Here is a 23,439-nt window from a genome sequence, read left to right on the forward strand (position 1 = left end):
GGTAGCCGTGCCGTGACATTTATGTGACATTGACAATGACAACAATTAAACAGTATTGCCATCACAATCAGTTTTCAGAACTCAACTAAAATTTTAAGAATAGATACGTTTTTCTTTTTTCCCTTAAAAATCAAATAAAGCCATTTGTGAAAAGAGTCTTTACTAATTTCATATTCAGTTTTATATAAATCACTGAGATTCATCGAAGATTTTCATAGTTCGTAAATACCTACATCTACCTGTATAATGTAAACCTAGTTTTACTAACGAGGAAATGTAATTAGAGTCTTTAAATATGTCATTTCGTTTACTTATTATTTTCAACTAAATCAGCATTCCTTCTTACAGTAAACAATTTTGATATTTAAAACGGATGCCAACTTCTTTAAAGCTTTAGAGAGGTATATGGCAACTATTTCACAACGGAAGCTGCCATTTCTCTGACGTCATGGGCGGAGTTTAGTTGAAGATCGAATTCGGATTCGGTTGGCGGGCGCGGCCATCTTGGTGAATTAGTGACCTGGCGATTCGGTTTAGTTAGTGAAAAATCATTTGTCATCCACAATGTCGGAAAGGGAAGATAATGTGTATAAAGCAAAGCTAGCCGAGCAGGCGGAGCGCTATGATGGTAAGTAGATATTTTCACTTATTCTCTAGTATTAGGACAGAAATTCTTTGATAATTTCGCCGACAGTTGAAAGACGAATCGGTGATAGTTAAAAAAATTTCTTCAAATGCTCACTTATTTCATTAAAAAGGGATCACTATATAAGGAAAAATATGTATAATGCATTCATAATGCCTTGCATTTGTTCAATTGTAACAAATCAATGGCATTCGTTAGGCTTGGTCAGCGATCGATGCGTCATCCGCCGGTGGGATGCCCTTTACGTTTTTTACGATGATAAAACAGAAGAATTCGTTTCAACCGACTCCAAAACCTTCTGTTATATCAAAATGTTTAAGTTTTTTTATTTCAAATGTCGTTCTTTTTGCGTTTCATTTGAATTCGCTGCAAATGTTGAGATGAAAAAGTCATTCTCTTTTTTCCCATGAATGGGAAGTAAGTCTTGATCGATGTCACCGAGCTCACTCATGCATATCGCGCCTTGTAACGATTATTTGATGAAAGGTATCGGAATGATCTAGATTTTTTTTGTTCCTCAATTTACCGATAGAGCTGCAATTCCCGCGAGGTTTCACTTATTATTCATAACGAAGTGGGCTGTGAATTTCGCAAATTAAGTCGTTTTATTCATCGCTTGAATTAAAACAGCGGCTATTGTTAGGTTATCTTTGAGCGACTTTCACGGCGTTGATATCGCAGACGCTGTGACCCCGTATCATAGCGAAAGCTTTACGCTCATCCGTAGCAAGTGGTGCACGAACGGTATTTTTATCACGATTCCTAACCGAAATTGCAGTTCTTCGTATATATCGATTAATAAATGAGTACTGCGCGACTTGACAGCCCGTCATATTTTATTCACCGACTCAATGACGAAGTCGAGAAAAATGTGTTAATTTCATATTTATTATTCACACTGCGTACGTAACTTTCACCTACCAACATTTTTAATGCAGTTAAAATTTATTTGTAAAATTTATGACCAGGAACATACTTTATATAAGTAAGTTCTCTTAAAAAGAATAGGTTACACTATCATAAATCCAGAAAAAATTGACTTAAACCATTAGATAGTGCTAAAACTCTAATAAATGCATTAAAACAATTGATTTCATTTAACTATACTAAAATTGAATGAACAAGAGATGCCGGAGTTGAATGATTATGATTTAATAATTTTCTTCACACTGTTATGTAAGAATTATCTATATGTGTACTATAATACTAGTGATATTACAATGTCAAAGGCCAATGTTAGTGATAGAAGGGCTTAGAAAGGTTTAAATGTTAACCACTTTAGTTATAAAACTAACTTAATACAATATAAAATTATGCATTTGTCAAATGACTTTGTTACTAAAGTAAAAATAAAGGAAATTTAAAGACAAAGATTTTTCTCAAGATATATCTTGACCACACCCAAAAAAATTTGTAAAAGTATGTTTAATTTGTTAATTTACTTATCAGAATAGTAAATTAAATCATGTAAAATAAATTATAGCCGTAAAGAGGATCTAGTATTGGGTTACATATTTAGATTTTGTGGACAAGCATTTCTATTGAATTACAATAAAAAAAAATATTTTACTTATAACTCTTTATGAAAGATTATGCAAATTAATTACAATATATATCATAGTTTCATCAAATGTAATATATTTCTTTACAGAAATGGTTGAGGCGATGAAGAATGTAGCCTCACGCAATGTATCAGATAATGAACTCACAGTGGAGGAAAGGAACCTCCTTTCCGTCGCATATAAGAATGTCATAGGTGCACGCCGAGCATCTTGGAGGATCATCTCTTCAATTGAACAAAAGGAAGAAACAAAAGTAAGTGACTTATGCTTAAAAATTATAATTTAAACATGTTTTATATCTCTTACGAAAGGTATGAATAGTATTTTTTACAATCTATATATAATATATATAAAAGAAAGTCGTGTTAGTTACACTATTTATAACTCAAGAACGGCTGAATCGATTTGACTGAAAATTGGTGGGCAGGTAGCTTAGAACCAGGAAACGGACATAGGATAATTTTTACCCCGTTATCTATTTTTTATTCCGCGCGGACGGAGTCGCGGGTAAAAGCTAGTTATTGATAAAGAGATCATTATCATCTCCTTGGTCTTATCTCATTCACATGGGGTCAGCACACAAGGTTTTATAAACCTTAAAGTAAGCAATCTTGACTGAAAATGTCCCTAGAAATCTGGGGAAAGATGTTTTTATAAGGGTTAGTGTATTAGTTCTAGTTAAATAACTTAACCATCTGTACTAAGTAAATAAGTATGTAAAGATATTTATCTCAAGTTTGTTCAAGATGAATTTGAAGGAAAATATGTTTTTGTATTGTGGTAGTGGACACTCATGGTTATATTAAATTAAGTCAACACAGGTGTTAAATATCAATTTGTGCTAATTGTTACTACTTTTTGATATACATAACATAATGTAGTTATTCTACTAAACAACATATTAAGTTTTTTTAAACAATTAACCAATGTTAGTACAAGTATTTGTTCATAGATACAGGAAATTTGAGTTAAAAGATAAATTTTTCACCTCATGCATTATACGATTGGACAAACGGATGCTGGTTTTTTTTTTACATAATATAATGTAAAAAAATGCCCACATGTTATATGCAAAAAAATTACATTTAGCTATGTTTAGATGTTTTACTATGTAGTCCATGAAAGTAAGAAATTTTAGTTTGTTTAATTTGTGACTATATAAGGGATAAAAATTAAAGATAGCCTGTTATAAGATATTATTCAGATAATGAAGTCCATAGTACTGAATGTGCTAATAGTAAATTTGGAAAAGATATGCTGAAAATGTTACATGAACCAAAAAACCTTATTGCTAAAGTTCACTGAACTTCCTGCCACTGTTATGTAACAGCACAAAAATTGGAATGGATCCAATAAGGAGTTTGGAGAAAATTTGTCCAGTAGTATATGACTTTTGTACCTATTTTTTCAATATCCCTCTGCCAGATATTTCTGTATTTTAAATTTATAAATATACCTAAAAAGTTGTAGCTTTATTATATTTATCTACAGAGGAGGTGTGTTTAGACTTTTCCGGAATTTAATGGGGTGGGGCAATGCAGTATAGCCAGTAAAATTAGGTCGTGTATGACTCATAGCAAGGCTTTATTGGCACTGAAATGCGTCCTCGATTTTATTTCTCTTTACAAATGCCGTATAAAAGTTTTAGTATGCCAACTTTCAGCATTATAGAAACTTTAACTGCAACCATGAGATACGAACTTTATTTGCAGTCGAATCTGTATACGCGAAAGTCTAAGGGACTGCGATATTTTTCTAGCTTATAGACACTCTAACCCTAGTTTCTCGCCCGTGGAAGTCGTCTATCGAGACCGGACAATGAATCTCGGTTATTAAGAATCGTACGTTTTTGTACAGGTGTAACGGCAGAGAGATTACGGTTATTATTTTAATTTAGCTAAGGCTTTTCCACGAAAATTCATAAACAAAATGCATTGAGCGCAAACAGAATATAACTTTTTATAATTTATTTACAAATACGGTAAATTTCCTTTATCACAAGTAACGGTAGAAATGTCCAACAATACACAGATGAATTTTATATTTGAATTAAAAGGAATACAATTTACAATACCTTCTTCAGGTATTTCATAGAAATGACAAATGTCTCATTTTTCATGCGTCATGCGTTTGACAAACTGAATGACAAATTTTTATATAAAACTCTTTACTGATGTGTCATGTCCTTTTTTATAATAAAATAGCTTTTACCCGCGACTCCGTCCGCGTGGAATAAAAAAATGCACACAAGATAAAAAAGTTCCTATGTCCGTCTCCTAGTTCTAAGCTACCTCCTCATCAATTTTCAGCTAAATCAGTTCGACCGATCTTGAGTTATAAATAGTGTAACTAACACGACTTTCTTTTATATATATAGATTGCAATTTGAATATGTAATATTTTATATTTACATTCTGTTTATAAAATTAAAATGCTTAGATATGATTTGTATAAAAATTCCTTTGAGGTTTACGAGATATGCCACAAAACTATATCAGTTATCATAACAAATATTGTGTAACTATCGATAATAATAACGCTTTTATCATACGTATCACAATTTTGTTTAAGTTATAATAAATACAAACAGTAATGAAGAACAGACAATTATTACTGAAGGTATTGTCACCCTAACTTTGGGGAGGTTGGGGATCTGATGATGAATGAAGGTAATTTTTGTTACACCAGTAGACAGTAATGTCTAGTATGAGGTCTACTAGTTTTAAAAGACGTAAGTCTTTTCGAGGACTTTATAAAAAGGATGTTTTATTATATGAAGAGGTCGATATCTTTCATAGATATCTCTGTTTACCTCTCTACAACACAGTCTTGAATATTAATGCATACTTCAGTTTTTTACGTTTTCAAGTTTAGTTACGATGATGATAAACTGTTTGAACTGAAATACCATGTTCATTGTATTTGTAAAATCTCAAATAGATAAAGATGAATTCAGATAAGCAACTATAGATTCCTCTAAATCTCAAATTCGTAGTTTTTGCCATAAATTTTAAGGCCTAGAACAGACAGGGTTGGAATCACTTTTAAAGAATAGTAACCAATTATATCAAATAGTAAACCAAATAAAGTATAGGTACCTGTAGACATTTATATTTACGTGTTAATTGGGCAATGTATGTTAGCTCTAGTGTGTAGTACTCCTGAGTGTTGTTTCCACTCACTTGTCTAGACTAGACGAATCTATGTCTTACAAAAAGTATAGAGCGCAACGGAAGAAGGCAACGAGTTTGTCTATGATTACGTGACATGAGAAACAGCATCAGCGCTTATTTCCTCAGGACGCTGTTTGACAAATATGTGATACTGATTTCTAGTTCCCATATAATGTAATACTGGGACAGTAATTTATTATTATATAAATGAAATTCATATACAAAAATAACTAATTATTTTAATTAAAAATTAATATGGTAGGCGTGCACTTTAAATAATTAAAATGAACTAACTAGACGTAGTTACAATTAACAGGATGTACCAGCAGGCCTTTGCACTCACAATTAGTTAATTGAGTGGCTTTTAGTCTTGGCATTAAGTCGAATTGATTCGATTTTATTTATCAATAATTGTTAAATAAAAACACGATGGGGTTATGTGTTTTACACTGTTATTACAGATTTTGTTTAAAAAAATAACTTGAGGAGATGGCAAAGACTAAGAAAGCATTTAATTGAATTCATCTCACTTAAACGGTACTCAAATAAGCTTAAAATGCGAACAAAAAAAGCACTTTAAGATAAGTGCTCTGTGGATGTCAAATAGCTTCTCCAGTCTTGAGAATAAAAGCAAGAAAAGAGAAAAGAATTAAAGCAAGGGTTGTTTTTCATAAAAAAAGTATAATTCTTGTTTCGAAATAAATGTCACCTTCTAATCTACTATTTAATATTTAGTGAACCCAAAAAGTTGCTAAAAGGTGCGGTCGAAACTAAATGGTTTTTATCGGGTAAACTTTTGTGTCGAATTTACGGCCGCAGTGTCTAGTCGCCTCTAATTATTGTGTAAAGGGGACGGTCGTTATGCCACTCCGTCACCTGGGACTCTCCGAGCAATTAACTTGCTTCGACGGCACTAGAGGAAAATCTATTTACGATTTTTTGTAAAATATTCTGGGTTAGGATTTCTTTTTCTGTGATGTATTGGTTTCGTCCAAGTATTATTTCAATCATAAGTAAAGACGTTCCGAGGGTTCATTCACACTTGTTACTGGTCCAATTATAGAATGTTGTTTCGTTATTCCAACGGTCTAGGATGTAACTAACAAAAATACCATGCGGTCTATCGAAATATTGACTCATGGTTGTTATGGTCATTTTGATCCAGTCAGATTAAGATACTAAATTAAAAAAAATTACATATCTTCATTTGCTCCAGAATTTTGTAATATTAAAAAAATGCGATATTATCAGTTTTTTTTTAATATCTAACTCGGTGAAATTGCGTACAATATAAAATATGCTATGAGCAACAGGTGACATATCAGCAGGCTTCCATCAGCCGAGTTAATCTTAGAGATTTACTGCTCAGCGCATTTAGCGCTTGACTGCGTAGCAACTCAGTTAAGTTGATAATTTAAATGTAATAGCTTTTATAGCGTTTGATAGAATATCATCGCAATAACTTGAATTGGTTTTAACAAATAGTAATCTATATATATAAAAGAATGTCGTGTTAGTTACACTATTTATAACTCAAGAACGGTCGAACTGATTTAGCTGAAAATTGATGGGGAGGTAGTTTAGAACTAGGAGACGGACATAGGAACTTTTTTATCTTGTGTGCATTTTTTTTTATTCCGCGCTGACGGAGTCGCGGGTAAAAGCTAGTTAAAGAATAAACGAGAGATGTACAGGATCGTTTAAAACGGAAATTCTTAATCTCTGTCTACTGGCACAGGCTTGGGTTATTGTTTGACGAATTTGCACTTGTTATGAATTGAGAATCAATTATTCACGTATTGATTTCTATAGTGATATAGTGTAAAGGGACTTTATCTCGTAATGATAATTTAGATCGCATCCATAAATAAGTGCCCGCCTTAACTAAATCATTCATTATTTCTACTAAATATGGTATTGGTTTGACAACCATAAGTTGTCCGCCTTGTTGGTGTATGACATCTGGACGAATTAATACAGAACAGTAGCATAGCAGTACAAAAACAGTTTAAATCTATTTTTAATATCGGTCAATTTCATTATTCTTATCATTATTTTAAATGAATAGAATACTCTTTGTACTTCACAATTTTTGCGATATGGTTACAGTGGGCCTAGTACGAATATTTGTGACAATCGCCATTCTATCGTCATCGACACCGGTACACCAAAAATCTCATACTTATGACATATAAGTGATTGACGTTACGAAGACGATTGACATAAATATTCCTGCTAGATCCTTCTGAATATAAATTAGGTCCTTTATTTATTTTTGCTTACAAATTACATTAGTAGTTCATATTGAAGCCTAAACATTCAAATACAGGCGCTATATTGAAGTCTCGTCGAAGCTTCGGTGTCGCATTTCTTGATATTGTTTGTTGCAATATTTCTTGGATTTATTTCTTTATATATCATCAATTTAATTGTTAAGGTTGATTATTCGATAAGTATACCAATTTAGAGACTTCATTTTGAGAATACCGTCATATACCTTATCGTCAAGTTTATGGTTTATTGCAATAACAAATAAAAAATAAAAAAACTATTGACAGACAAGATACTGAACTGAATGACACCTCACTCGTCAAAATTAGTTTAGTGGTTTAGTTTACCTAACAAGCCGTACTGGTTTTGGCGGTCACAATGGAAATTTCACACTAAAATTCGCATACGTAAACACCAACATAAGTGCAAAAAATCCCCCTGAATCATTCGGCTAAAATGAACAATACTCTGGACTTAATACTCAACTGTTTTATTAGTTTCCTCATAATGTATAAATAAAATTGATAGTCTCCATACATTGGTATAGCGAACTTTTTGCGCGCGCACATTTGTTGGTGTTGGCATGAGGGCCGGCGCATGGGTGTCAAGGTTGTCTGTCGGCTTGAGGTCAGATTTACTATTGATCCGCGCTAATACCACCTGGTGGCGCTGGCGTGCCGAAAGACGGCTTTTCGTAAACTCTTTGTCTTACGTACCTACTTAACTATTTTTAATACCCACACGCTACGATACCGATTTAGTTTAATAGTAAATATTTGAATGAATGAAATTGTTTTATAGTATTACACTAATGAATGAAACGAGGAAGGTGTTTTAAACGCGTGGTATTTTATCGAACTCACTTTTTTCTATAATTAGATTGTTGAAACTTTTTTGAGAATTGTTTTTCTGTTTACTAAAATTATGAACATTTGAAATAAATTAAGTTGCAATGAATGTAAACCACTGCATTTGTTCTAGAGATTTCGGTTGGTATTACCGAATCAAAAATTTAATCTGAAAACGTTTAAAACGTTCGGCAAAACTATAAATGTATCTATAAATATGTAATTTTGTTGATTTTTGGTTAATTAATATGTTTTTGTGCATAGGGCGCTGAAGATAAGCTGACGATGATCCGCGCCTACCGCAGCCAAGTGGAGAAGGAGCTGCGCGATATCTGCTCCGACATCCTGGGCGTGCTGGACAAGCACCTCATCCCCAGCTCGCAGACCGGCGAGTCCAAGGTCTTCTACTACAAAATGAAGGTAGGCAAACAAAACTAACATGGTTCAATCTCTTAGGTGTACGACGTAACATCTGACTGTTTATGGCGGCAACGTAGGTTAATATACGTATCTATTTTGTCTCTAAAAATCCCGTGTTCAAATTGTTTTTACCCTTCCCCAAAGGTGTTTTAATAATGCCCCCATTGCGTGTCTTTACTAACATTATTAAAGTTTTGACATCGATGTCAGTTTTCAAGTTAATATTTCTAAGCATCAACTTATTAAATCCGCTTTTTTTAATCCTATTATTATAACTTTAATATGTAGTTGTTGGACTTGTTCTTTTTATACGGCACCCGCTTTACGGGGAGAAGGGGCCGGGTCACGTCCGTCGTAATACTCGGCGCTGAGCGTCGGCGAAGGACGAGATGTTGCGTGCTCTGTGGCCGGGACGTTGCCGCGCTACCCCCACCCCTATGCCCCCTCCACTAATCGATAATCTCCGTCCCTGGGCATGCGTAATGCACGCCATCCCGCGATCCCGTGCCCGTAGAAGGTTCCAGACCATACCGAACCTTTACGTCTATGTTGCACGCACCTCGACTGGGTATATAAGATATGCTATGACTTGTTTGCATATCTCAAGGCAGAGTTTTGATATGGCAACCCCACTGATAAATTCATACTCACTATATACTGAGTACTTTGAGTAAATATAGTTACTCGCTAAACGAGATAATTGTTTATGTAATAATTTTTAAATATCTTCAGATTTTATTATGTTTGGAAAAGAGATAATAAAGTTATATTGCATTCACTTTGTTACATAACAAATTAGTTTCACAACTGTTTTTACATTTTGAAAGTTATAATGGAATATTAATTGTAAGTTTAATTTCTTTTCATACAAATTGCAATGTTTGTTATATCGAAGCATTTATTTAAAAGGTACCTAATATATTATCAAGTTCTGACTTAACTAAAATATTAGTCCAACGAATTTGAGTTAATCACCGAAAACTTGACAGTATAAAAAATACAGTCGAATTGATAACCTCCTTCTTTTTGAAGTCGGCTAAATACAGTTTAGTTTATAAATAAATTTGCGACTGCCAAAATGACAATGCGTCGGATCGTAAAGTTGGATCGTCTTGATAGTCAATAGTTAGTCATAGACGGCGCGTAATACAACGGGCTTGCAACGCGTGGGCGACGCGAGGCATGCCGGCATGATGTCAGCCGCCCTGAATGAACGTTTACTCACGTCCGATGACGCTTACATTGTCGTTTCACTTGTTGGTTACTTACGAGTCTGTCGAACAATCAGACAGACGAAATTATACATGTGTTGCTCAACTCGGAAATTTTACTTGAAGTTACCTATCGTAACAAACCTCCTGATAGTGAAATTAACTGGTCTATATTGCTACCATTAGGCACTAACTAGGCTGACATCTTATAGCTTGTTTTAATGGGCGTTTTTTTCTTTTCTCTTTTTCCTTTGGGCCGATTGATCGGTAAGCCGATCGGCCCAACGGGAACCAACCGTTTCAATTTACAAACAAAAGAATGTTATTTCTTTATGCTCTGCCAACACACCGTTATCTTTGAAAAGTCAATGAAATCAATGAATGTAGATGGGAAATAATTTGACGCATAGGAAGAGGATATATCCTCTTTCTGTGCATCCCCTCCTCTGTCGGTTAAAGGTAGGCAACGCATCTGCAATTGCGAATGTCTATAGGCAGCGGTCGCTTCGCTATTTAGGCGGATAACCGCTAGCTCATTTGCCACCTTATGATATGAAAAAAGGTGGATACAATTTATAAAGGTAAATATTTCATGTGAGTACTTAGTAGAAGTGTTAGGCTAACTTGTATTTTGTCATTTATTTCCAAAGCGTAATAAAACTAGACTGTAAATGACCAAAACCGATGCTTATCTACTGATATTTTGCGTAATGACTTGACTTACCCTAATTCCCTATATTACGTCAAATACAACGCGATACATTAGTCCATTTTATACTTTATTCTCAACTAGCAAGGCATAATATTTGTCACAAATTGTATGCCGTGACTCACTATTTGGACATATTTTGTTGTGAATTTTCATTATATGGATAATTGATACTCTATAGTAGGTATAGTATGTACAGTCTACTTTCAAGTATAACTACTGCTTGATGTAAAAAAATAACGCTTTAATTTTACGTCCTCTCTGGTATATGTAAAGGAAAACGAAGTAGGAAGCACCAGTGGGTAGCAATGGGTAGGACTCCTTCGGTTCGATGGCGTGCGTGATTATCGTTTGCTTTGTTTTGTTTCGATAAGATAGTATCGATGTTTTTAACCACTTCCGAAAATTCGTTCTAGTGATTTTTCACTTCGATGTAATTAATGTTTTTTATAGTTTTACATTAGTCACTATATATTTTAGTACACTTTGGTTTTGCTTGCAACTATGATAAAGCAATAATGAATCGATTCGATAAAGTACACAAGCAGAATATTAGTGAATCGTACATCTCTAGTCACTATATTTGTCAGTCAATATATGGAGGTGTTTCAATAATTTTACAGTTAACAATACATTGTTCTAATAACAATTGTGTATGCGTCACATCGTCCCAGCGGCCTCCGCGACCACCGGCTAGCCTCGTAATGAGTAGCACGACTCGCTTCCTCATTACCGTGGGTCAATGGTGTAACATTTTATATTAACTTTAACATGATTTAAAAGCCGAAAAACACCTCCATGTTCCGTCTAAGGCAGATTTTTTTTTTCATTCAACTGCGTTTGTGTACTCGTTGCATAGAATGAATCTCTATTTATTGATCTACCTTTGGGGTTGTGGGGTTGGCGCATCAAATTTTCGTTATCCACAGGTCTATCTCCTTTCATTTAAGTCTTCACTCACTTTTTAATCATGTCAACTTTCATACAATTCATCTATGTCTTTGGTTAACTTTAGCGATGTTTCCTTCCCCATTCAAATACTTCTATTCACATGTCTTGGTTTCCGCACACCGTCATATTTCTAGCCACATTTTCCCCCTTACAATTTCTAATCCTTTCAATTAGCCACATCAAGTGTCCGCGGCGCCCGCATCTGTCAGATTAACTTATTATGCTTGTAGAGCTCTGTTACTCTCATGGCTACAAATTCTATTAAACCATAACGTACTTAAGTTGAACATGGAAACTACTATCCTTTTAACGTAAAGATTTGGTTTTAGTTTGGATTTTCTGATACTTAATGTAGTGTTTTCAAATTAAATTCCTTAAGAGTAAATTTTAAGCGGAAGATTAACTTTATTTACAACTAGCTGTCGCCCGCGACTACGTCCGCGCTGAATTAAAAAAAACTTAATTAGTAGCCTATGTGTTCTTCCAGATTATGTGTGAAAAATTTTATTAAGATCCGTTGAGCCGTTCTTGAGATACCTTCAAACAAACATCCATCCATACATACATACATACATGTAAACATTCGCATTTATAATATTAGTAAGATTACCATTATAGATTTATTCACATAAACTGCGGAATTAAAAATAATTTTCTTTTCCCATATGTCATTTAGTACTTGCTATTTGTGTGTTTGATAAGGAAATCGTTATCTTATCGTAATAAAGGTCACCATTGCCTTTGTTGATAGTCGCAAGCGTCACATCGCAGGCTGTTGGTGCTTACTTATTGTGTCCGTAAACAAAGATTGTGAGACTCTTACTGCCTGTCCATTAATGATTACTTAAAAGTTGCTTAGTACTTAGCTTAGATTTTTTCTACGTCTTTATTGACAACAAGCTTTTGTCCTCGATTTTATCGGCGGGGAATTTAAATAAAAGTTCTAGTAATAAATATAGCCTATGTTACTCAGTGATGTAGCTTTCTAATGGCAAAATATTTTTTGAAATCGATCCAGTAGTAGCCCAGAAATACAAATCTTATATCTCAATGCAAAGACCGTTGCTTGGAAATACAGTTTTTACGTCGTTTCGACTTAAACGCGCCTGTTTTCTTACAGTTAATTCTATTTCTATAAGTTCGAATTCTCACCACCCCTACTAATCGCAACAGTTAGCGCCAAAATGGCGATGATCATATAGACACAAAAACCACGGTTTATAGCTTGTCTATGTGTAAAGGTAACCGTAGGTGGTGTATTAATATTATCGAGTGTGTATTGTGCACGTTGTATGTTTTTGGTAATTGAAGATATCGTGTATATTTTAATTTTATTTGTATGCGACGATAGTTAAGTAGGAGTAATCTCTGCCTATACCTCTTTTGTAAATGTATTATGTTGGTGTTACTGTTGTTATTTAATATGTATTGTTGTTTGTTGCAGGGCGATTACCACCGGTACTTGGCGGAGTTCGCGACAGGCAACGACCGCAAGGAGGCTGCCGAGAACTCGCTGGTGGCGTACAAGGCCGCCTCCGACATCGCCATGACCGAGCTCCCGCCCACGCACCCCATCCGCCTCGGACTCGCTCTCAACTTCTCTGTACGTATACATCACCACCTCTGTCTCTGTCTCTGCCTCTGTCTCGTACACACCTTGTCACACTGTCTTTGCTATAACTGGACAAATACACTCATCAAAAACGTCAGTTACAACTATTTGATCGTTTAAAACATGCAACTCTTTTCATCACACGGCTCGAAGTAGTCGCAACAAAAGAAGTAGTAAATCACAGCTTTGCCTTTACAATGTAAAGAAAACCATACATTCAATATGCTGGTATTAATTCTAAACTAAGATCCTTATTGAATTCTCCATGAATCTCCAAGTTTGACGTCTTCGTATTAATTACGGCGTAGGTGTAATAACTTTTGCGCACCAAAGTTAGTTACGTATTTGATAAGGCACCGAAACATCTCAATCCCTAGAGTAATTAAACAGTAGCAATTAACTAGCTCATCATTCATAGAGCTCAGTTGGTCAACGGCTCAGTCGGCTGAAGGTCGGACCTTGGCGGCGGGCGCAGATAAACTGGGTTCAACGCACCAACGACCTTATCGATAGCTTATAATCTGTACACTGATAATATATACAAACATATCAGCGGATTGTCTCACTTGTTATGCCCCCGCTATTAATAATGTTGGGCCTTGAAAACTGATTACAAGTTATTTCTGTTACAATTTACTAACATTTGATTTCCCTCATTGGGGGTTTACCATTGTGAACCACAATATTTTATTGAATAAAAAACCAGTGACTTATAATTCAATACTGAGCTTGAATCACCAATGTTACAAATCCATAGAACTATCTACAACTGTAGATAGCGTGACCAGGCGTCCGGATAAAGCTGGACATAGGTAGGCTTTTTGATTGCGTGTCCGGCTTTTGTTAGGCTTTCTATTTCCCAAACGAGAATGTACCTATTAATACTGAGACAAAATTGTCCGTCCAAACTGACTGCTCTGTCCGGCCAGTAGATTTGGTGACCTGACAACCCTAACTGTAGATATGGTCTTGTAGGAAAGATTACAATACAATACAAATAGAAAAGAATATCACTTTTTATTACAATAGTAGTTGTATTTCATACTTTTACAATTCTAGTTAATTTTTAAATATTCTTAGATCTAAATATACGATTTATCAACTTAATGTTATTATGTAACATAAGTTATTAATTACATTAGATTATTTTTAAATATTACCGATTATTATTATCAGATATTTTATGTATCTCATACTTATATGTTAGCTTATTAACTTCACTGATAACAATAGATTGTCTCAATTTTCCCTAAGCGCTGAGAAATGTGTTTGTTTTACGCATATCATAGTTTACGTACGAAACATGACGCAATAGTGAGAACTAAGTCCTCGGTAGAGATAGCGTTGTCTCATACTGTGACGAACACTGTTGCTATCTTTAATGTTTGGTTGTTACTGCGTCAAGGCGTTAGTGTTGCCTGTTCTATATAAAGTTTGCCAGTGAAATTAAGTAAGAGTAGTATATAACTGTGCCGACCCTCTGTTGGAAAAGGCGGGATGATGGGTTAAATAATGTTGCCAACTTTTAGTATAGAAAAATGTTTTACATGTTTATCGTTGAGGGTTGCCATTATTTTATACTGAGCTTAGTGTAAATAAACGTTTATTAGTCCTGGATTCAGAAGAGAATGCAGAGCTTAGAGCTGTTCTTTGAGGTTGGAGACATGTGGCTTCAACATTGACAATGTGTTTGTATTATGGCAGGTGTTCTACTACGAGATACTGAACAGTCCGGACCGCGCGTGTCGGCTGGCGAAGGCGGCCTTCGATGACGCGATCGCGGAACTGGACACGCTGTCGGAGGAGAGCTACAAGGACTCGACGCTCATCATGCAGCTGCTGCGCGACAACCTCACGTTGTGGACGTCCGACATGCAGGGAGACGGCGAGGCGGGCGAGGCGGAGCACAAGGAGGCGGCGCAGGACGTGGACGACCAGGACGTGTCGTAATGCGTCCCCGCCCCCCACCTCCTCCCCCTCGCCCCCTCGCCCCCTCGCCCCCTCGCCCTATAGTACCACGTAAGTCCCCGGCCCTGCGAGCGCGAGCCGCCTCAAATCTACCAGTTACGTATACACTCCATATGTACTACTTGTTGTTTTGATATATTGAACCTTTCTTTTTCTATAAACGACGAATATCTAATGTTTAAGAAAAAAAAATTAGTACTTTGGTATCGCATTTTAACTGTTCGTTCTTAAGAAATGTATTTGTATGGTGAAGGTCAGCGCGCCATCTCTCGACAGCTACTCTCTCTCTCTCTAAAGTGGGAATTGTAAATTTTCTAAGTATTTTGTACCGCGTGTAACAAGATTGTGCATTTGGTTGTTGTCGGCGGCGCGGCGGCGCGGCGGGACTCCCCCGCTCTCCCGCTCCCCCGCGCGCATTACATTTGGAGTATTCACACTTGAATTGCTTTAATTACTTACGAGTATTGTGATAGAGATTTTTGTATATTTAATTTATTTTTAATTTCGCATACTTGTCGAGCAGTCGCAGTAGAGCGCTAGGGCTGCGCCCCGGTCGCGGCACACATTCCAGGCGCGTGCCCGAGTAAGATATTAGCGATATACTTATTTGAATTGTAATATTGCATATATTTTTGTTAATTTATCCACAAAATAAAAATACTGATGCAATTAGCCTTAGTGTTATGCAATATTGATTTATGTCCTACCATCTACATGCAAATTTATTGTAAATGACAGTGTAAATCTAATAATAAAAATTCAAAAGTCCAATGTCTTGTTTTATTTTGTCTAACTTTATCTATAGGATGTGTCATTACAACAAACTGTAGTGTTGACACAAAAGGTAAGGTATTTGAGAAAAACAAACTTGCTTACAAAATATCATTTATTGCACAGGGATATTAAATATAACAAACTATAATTCCAATATTCGTATTATTATGACAGCGCGTTTGTGACAAGAGACTTTGTTCGTGCGAGTTCTGCGCACGCGCAGCAAACACAGACAAGATAATTTATTTACAAATAAAAAATACATTTGATTCTTTCAATGTTACACGACTCATTGCAGGTCTCGCCTAAACTAAATCAGAGATGCTTTGGTATTTTGGACAAATGATTTGAATAACTGATGGCACATAACATCTAAACAGCGAACTGGCGCCGACAAATCACGAGTATACTAAAGAAATAATTATAAATACAATATGCACCTTTCTTTCGTAAGCACGTTAGATGGATGCGCGCAAATTAAAATAACCTATAAGTAAATACTACTGGGATTATAAAAATATTTGTTAACTATACAATTTAGATTAAAAAATTAAGTTATAATTATCCTTTTCACCAACATTTAAATCAACTTTAGTGCCACAAGGATCTTATTTCAGTCGGAAAATATGTGAAATAATGTCACATTGACAGCGTCTTATTTTGATCAATAAGGGAGCGGCACCTGTACGGTTTAATGTTGCCATTTTTATAATTTCGAAATTCTACAAAATATGACGCATTATGACATATAGATTAAATTGGTTTGATTATACAAATTTTAATAGTAAAGACTACGAGAACTCAAGTCAATAGTTGCAAATCAATTACTTGGAGTTACAACCTGGACGACTATCGGAAGTTTTTACTCACTGGTTATCTTTACAACTTGTAGACGCTCCTGTCAATGTCAAAAAATGCTATAGCGCACAAATATGAGGCGACAAAAAAGGCAGACGAAGGCCTTCTTTGTGGCAAATTATACCTGAGGCTTCATTTACAAGACATTTCGAAAATATACTCCATTGGACGTCAAACTTGTTGACTCCATCTAAAATCTAAATATATAGTTTCTTCTATATGAGGGATAAACAGTGTAATATTTTACAAGAAATGTTTTGCGCGCACCCATCATTATTAATATCATATAACTTAAACATATTCACAAATAACTTAGCTATCGCTTTGCGCGACCGACATGTAGTGTTGCCAACACTATGAGCAATAAATATAATGTCTAACAGTTAATACCGTTCACATTCACTTGTAATATTTGAAAAACTTTTTTACAGTTGGCAACACTTAACGTGCCGCAAACGCAGCGATGTAATACCAACATAATTTAAATTAACACTAACATAAATTTAAAAAATATAAAATTGAATTAACTTACATTAAATAACAAAAAAATTATCTACCTACCTAGAAGCAATGCAACATCTAAGAGCAGGGTACGAATATATTATGATGTGCCTTGATTACTGCGAACAACTAATACAAATAAAAAAAACAATCTATATCCATTTTTCTTCTGCATATTTCATAGTTGTAGTAGTTGATCGCAAAGCTAACTTGAGCCTAATTTATATTATATACATTTAACAAAAAAAAAATCGAAGCACAAAATTCTTGCAAAGAAATTCCAGCACAATTTTCATTAAAATATTACCCTCCTGAGTCAGTCGGGTAAAAATTATTCATAACAAAATAATTTCACGTTAAAATGCAAAATTAAACATACGTAGTTTTAATAAAAATTTGTGGATCGATTCTTTAATAAATTTAAGATTAAATACAATAAATCTACATTATATTATACAATCACATTCAGTCTATAAAACTTTACCTTCCGATGATCTTCACTTGAATCTCAAATCTCACAATTACTCAACTGGTCCCAACTTGTTTATCGGAATGTTTAAATTTCATTATTGTATGGAAAATAATTTGCCGCCAAAATTACATATGACATTTAGAAAGCATACATTTACATAGAAAATATAATGCTTTATTTATTTTATTAGATTTAAGATCGTATAATTATTTTAATACGACAATACATCGTTAAAAATTTAAAAAGCCGTGCTAAATAATGCCACAATTATCAATTTTTATCAAACATTTACGATATTATTAATTTAATTATGAAGCGAGTGCGTATCCAAAAATCTTTTTTACGTGCAAATTTTATTTTCAACATTATATTTATTTTTTTGATGAATATATCAATAATTATTGTACTATTGTAAAATACTGGGCAGTTTTCTGTTTATATTCCAGCTACCAATATCGTTATAACACCTACTACAATTTTAATTCAATTAAATATTAATTTTAGGTATTTAAAAAAAATATTTTACGACCATTAGGCATATTTTAATTATTAAGCAAATGAAACATTTTTATCGCTAAATGGGATAAATATTTCTAGTTTTTTTTTTTAATTTTAACGAAAAATTATTTGAATATTTCATGATGTTTGGTTTCTTAGGCAATCTGTTTATTAACAAATAATGTCCATCAATTCATTGTGTATACAATCACAAAGAAAATCACATTTGAGACACTCTTCACAATTGTACGTTAAAAAATATTGATTCAACAACTTCTCAGATAACAATAATAACTGTACATATCCAAAGATTGTTCGCGATTGTACAAATTGGCAAACAATACAGACTATATCAACATGACCAGATTCAGGATTAGTATACTGACGTCATACTGTGAGCTCATACCTCATAAATTAAAATACTTTGGACGCCATCTTTATTAGAATTGATGACGTCACACACACACAGCTAACGGTGACATACGGTTTCATTATACGAGTACAGTAAGACAGTAGCGCTGGCCTGGCATAGACGCACTGATTTTAAGCGCCATATGTTAATGTACTAGTATAATAAAGCAGATATTTCTTTAACGTGTGTTAGGTCATGTGAGTACACACATGTTGCGCATGTCGGCGTCATCTGCATCATGTGGGGGGGAGGGGGCGGGGCCGTGCACACGCGCAGGCAGATATCGACTATAATCTAGACCGTGACGCTCGTAGAACAGCAGGTAGGCTGAAGCAGGTTGCACTTCACGCTCGTCTACAGCACGACACGAGCTGTCGTTGTAACACAGCCAGGCTCCTGAAGGGTTGTGTGCGTACGCGACGTAATGTCCGCCGTGAAGTTGTCCCGTATGCGACTGTACATACATACAACTTAACTATTTCCCTCTAAATACTTATAAACTAGGTGTGACAGGACAGCAATAGTTTTGCTAAAAAATCTACTAGTCTTCTAGTTATTTAAAAAAATGGGACCCATCTGCAAGCACTTCCTTTCGATTAAAATATTTTTTATCAAAATCGGAGCACCAGGGGCGGAGCATCGCAGTAACACACATAAAAAAAAAAATACAGTCGAATTGATAACCTCCTTCTTTTTGAAGTCGGCTAAACAATACCACACAACTAAAAAGACATCAAAAAAGAACAAATAGTGCAATTTCACATAATTGGTCGAATAATAATAAAATGTACTAACCACAACAGCGTATAACTTGTACTTCAAATCGAAGGGTTCCTGGTCCTTCTCGAGATGGTGCTGGTGGTAATCCACCAGATTGTCATCGGTGACAGGTGTGGCAGTCAGACTGGTGGACTGCAGCCGCGCCCTTCCCTTCATCTCCAATGACTCCCGTCGCCTCTCAATGTTAGTTTTACTTTGAGCATCTCTGCTGCTCTCATCTTCATCGGAATTCTCGCTCTCCGTCTCCGATATAGGACCCTCGATGTCTACAAACATTGAGGATCTTCGCCTCATACTCTTCAGCTCCCGATGTCTGAGGATGGTCTCTTGAGGCACGGAGGCGAGGTATGGAGTAGGGTCGAAGTCTTCGAATGGGAAGTTGACGACTTTTTGTGATTTAATCCATTTATTGTTCACATATTGGAAACGTTTGAGATGAATAATCTGCGAAAGATAACCAAAATTAATCATTATTATTAGCTACTAGCTGTCGCCCGCGACTCCGTCCGCGCGCACGAAAAAAACACTTAATAGCGGTATGAATTTTTTCTCGTCTTTTAAACCTTCCCTAGACCTCCACGAATATTTCAAGACTAAGATAAGATAAATCCGTTAAGCCGTTCTCGAGTTTTAGTGAGATTAACGAACAGCAATTAATTTATATATATATAGATTATATTTATCATATTTATGTTCAAAGCTGAATCGTGGTTGAATTTATAATTGTTATAGTTTAGTAATACAATTATTGTATACTAGCGGTTGCCCGCGACTTCATTAGCGCAGAATTTAAAAAAATAGTCTATAACATGTCCGCGTGCATCATCTACCTTCCTGTCCAAGTACCATCAAAATCTGTCCTGCCGTTCCAAAGATTACACGAAACAAACGCGACTTGCGGACACACATACAAACAATTTTAAATTGAGTATTTAGTTACTACATACAGACACTCCAACTTTATTAATACGTATAGATGTGTACGTACACGTAAGAGCGTGTACGTATAGACGTGTACGTACACGTAAGTGCGTGTACGTGTACGTGTACGTACCAGTATGGGCGGTGTGCGCCAGATCTGCAACTTCTTGGTGGCGGGCTGTGCAGTGCGGCAGTGGTCACAGTGGTAGCGCTGCTCCAGCCTCTCCTCAGAGGTGAAGGCGGCCAGGCAGCTGGCCAGGTCTACTGGCCGCGCTGTCGCACCACCACACTCCGCTACTGACGTATGCTCCATCCACGCCTACATACAACACACACACAACATCTCTTAAACCTACTTAATTTTTTTTTTATATCATAAGGTGGTAAACGAGCAAACGGCCACCAGGTTTCGCCGCAATAGCGAGGCGATCGTTGCCCATAAACATCTGCAAATGCAGATGCGCTGCCTACCTTTAATCAACGGAGAAGAGGATGCACAGAAAGAGGATATTTCTCTTTCCTATGCGTCCCCTCCCCCGCCAAATCCACTACCCCTTCCCATCCTTTCCTAATAAGAAAAGGGTGGGAAGGGAAAGAGGACTAAAATTAGGACTTCGGTACCACACTCATCAGACTGTACGCGGAATTGCTTCCACTTCACGCCTGTCTTCTGTGTGGTCGTGGTATTGCACCGGTAGATCTGGCCAATTCGTGCACCTAACAAATGTTGTTGCGGGATCTACCACTGTTACCGAGCTGATGTCATAAACATTTATCGTAAGTTTCTGAAACCACAATCTCCATTGTATTTTGTCTCAGAAATCCACAATTAGTGAACTAAAGGATTTCTCTCTCCTCGTATATATACAGACCCTCTCCCTGGTGGCCTGGTATCTGAGATGTAATGCAGTAGGCTCCCAGTCAATGGCCAGCAGTAGACCTCGCCGCCGCGCCGCTCGCAGCGCACCCATTGATAAATATGACACCTCCCCACTACTGACATCTCCCTGTACAATAATTCACACATCTTACTAATATTATAAACTAGCTTTTACCCGCGACTCCGTCCGCGCGGAATAAAAATAATGCACACAAGATAAAAAAGTTCCTATGTCCGTCTCCTAGTTCTAAGCTACCTCCCCATCAATTTTCAGCTAAATAAATTTGACCGATCTTGAGTTAGAAATAATGTAACTAACACGACTTTCTTTTATACATATAAAGACAAATTACGATGGATGGATGTTTGAAGATATCTCCACAATGGGACATCAGATCTGGATGAAATTTGGCATATGTAGAATATAGTCTAAATCAGGGATCCCCAAACTACGAGTATTTTGGACAAGTGACCACAGACCCCCCCCACGGCCAAATTACCTACTTTTAAGATCAATTATTATTATTATTCATTCTGACTTAAGTCAATAGAAGACAGAGTGAGAATTAGCAATGCTTTAAGTTCTAGTTGTCAATCACTGGTCTAAAAGGACACATAAGCTACTAAGTTGTTTTAAATTTGGCGTGGACTAAGTCGCGGGCAAATTAGTTCGTGATAATTTACATTACTTTAAAAAACATAATCAATGAAACATAAGAAGAAATGAAAACAAAAATTAATATTAAATTCCTTGAAACAAACTGAATCAATTATAATTATAAAAGACAATCAAATTTATTCCTTCTTGATGATATTTTCTTCAATAAATTTAATTATTAAGCCATTAAGTGTTAGTGTTGCCATACCGTGACATCAGCAGTAAGTCTAGAGCTAGTCTGTCGCTGCAGTTTGGCGCGTGCTGCCGGCGACCCGCCAGCCAGACCACATCCACTGTCCACTGACACCTGCGACTCTATACAATACATACATTATCATTATATTGAAGCAAGGACATTATAAAATCATATAACTAACAGAAACGTCAACAGTATTACCGGTAATTGGTCCTTCGATCGGTAAACTATAAATTGTATCTAGCTCGAAGGACCATTATACAATTATGTTTTAGTTATGCGGCATAATTTTAGTCCCCTTTTCCTTCCAACCCTTTCTTATAAAGATGGGAAGAGGAATGTGGGGTTTTACAGAGGAGGGAACTCGTAAAAAAACGAAAATAATTTTTTCTGTGCGTCCCTCTCTTCCTTTCCTCCTACGACTAAAGGTCGAGTAAAGGTATTAGCAATTGTGGATGACAGGCAGCAGTCGCATCGCTACTTCAGGTAACCACGTGCTCGTTTGCCATCTAATAATATTATAACACACATTAAAAAATAATACAGTCGAATTGATAACCTCCTTCTTTTTGAGGTAGGCTAAAAAATACCTTAGTGTAGAATTAACTTAAGAAATATAGATTAATGAAGCTGTACCGTATATGTGCGTATCCGTGTACGTGTCTGTGTGTTCGTGCTCGTGATTGTGCGGATCTCGCAGCAGTGGCTTGTGGTCACTGGGCAGTGCGCAGCCGCGGCAGAGTGCGGGCCAGGCGCAGAGTGCGCACCACGCCCCAGACCCGCACACTAAGCGCAGTGTGAAGGGAAACTCGTAGCCCAGGCTGTCATCGCTGCAACAAAAACAAATCTTTTTCTATCAAATTTTGTCTATAGACACTGTTAGAAGATATTAAAACTTCTGCCTCAGGGGTTAAACACTTGTTTTGCAATCTGCAGATCCTGGGTTCAAATCCCGCCATGTACCAATGTGTTTTTCGATTTTATATTTACATATGTACATTTATCCGACGTTATTACGGTAAAGGAAAATATCGTGATGCTGTACATATCTGAGAAGAAATTCAATGAAATGTGTGAAGTCAACCCGCACTGGACCAGCATTGACTATGGCCTAGTCA

General features: G+C 35.9%; 2 protein-coding genes across 2 annotated transcripts in view; one reads left to right on the forward strand and one right to left on the reverse strand.

Moving 5' to 3' along the window:
• Window positions 1-434: 434 nt before the first annotated feature.
• Window positions 435-16,136, forward strand: LOC106713066 (14-3-3 protein epsilon). Its single transcript, XM_014505773.2, has 5 exons — window positions 435-628; window positions 2,298-2,461; window positions 8,765-8,920; window positions 13,236-13,394; window positions 15,108-16,136. The coding sequence occupies exons 1-5, from the start codon at window positions 565-567 to the stop codon at window positions 15,351-15,353; spliced, it is 789 nt and encodes a 262-aa protein (XP_014361259.1). The 5' UTR covers window positions 435-564; the 3' UTR covers window positions 15,354-16,136.
• A 2,496-nt stretch (window positions 16,137-18,632) lies between these two features.
• The window catches only part of LOC106713028 (ubiquitin carboxyl-terminal hydrolase 32), a 35,081-nt gene continuing 30,274 nt past the window's right edge, over window positions 18,633-23,439 (reverse strand). The window contains exons 22-27 of the mRNA XM_045683279.1: window positions 22,958-23,151; window positions 22,334-22,440; window positions 21,460-21,594; window positions 20,721-20,906; window positions 19,682-20,110; window positions 18,633-19,340 (exon numbers count right to left, since the gene is read on the reverse strand). Of these exons, the coding sequence (XP_045539235.1) occupies window positions 19,080-19,340; window positions 19,682-20,110; window positions 20,721-20,906; window positions 21,460-21,594; window positions 22,334-22,440; window positions 22,958-23,151 (1,312 nt within the window). The 3' untranslated portion in view covers window positions 18,633-19,079. The remainder of the gene's footprint in view (window positions 19,341-19,681; window positions 20,111-20,720; window positions 20,907-21,459; window positions 21,595-22,333; window positions 22,441-22,957; window positions 23,152-23,439) is intronic.

This window comes from Papilio machaon, chromosome 21 (genome assembly GCF_912999745.1).
Source record: "Papilio machaon chromosome 21, ilPapMach1.1, whole genome shotgun sequence".
Taxonomy (NCBI): domain Eukaryota; kingdom Metazoa; phylum Arthropoda; class Insecta; order Lepidoptera; family Papilionidae; genus Papilio; species Papilio machaon.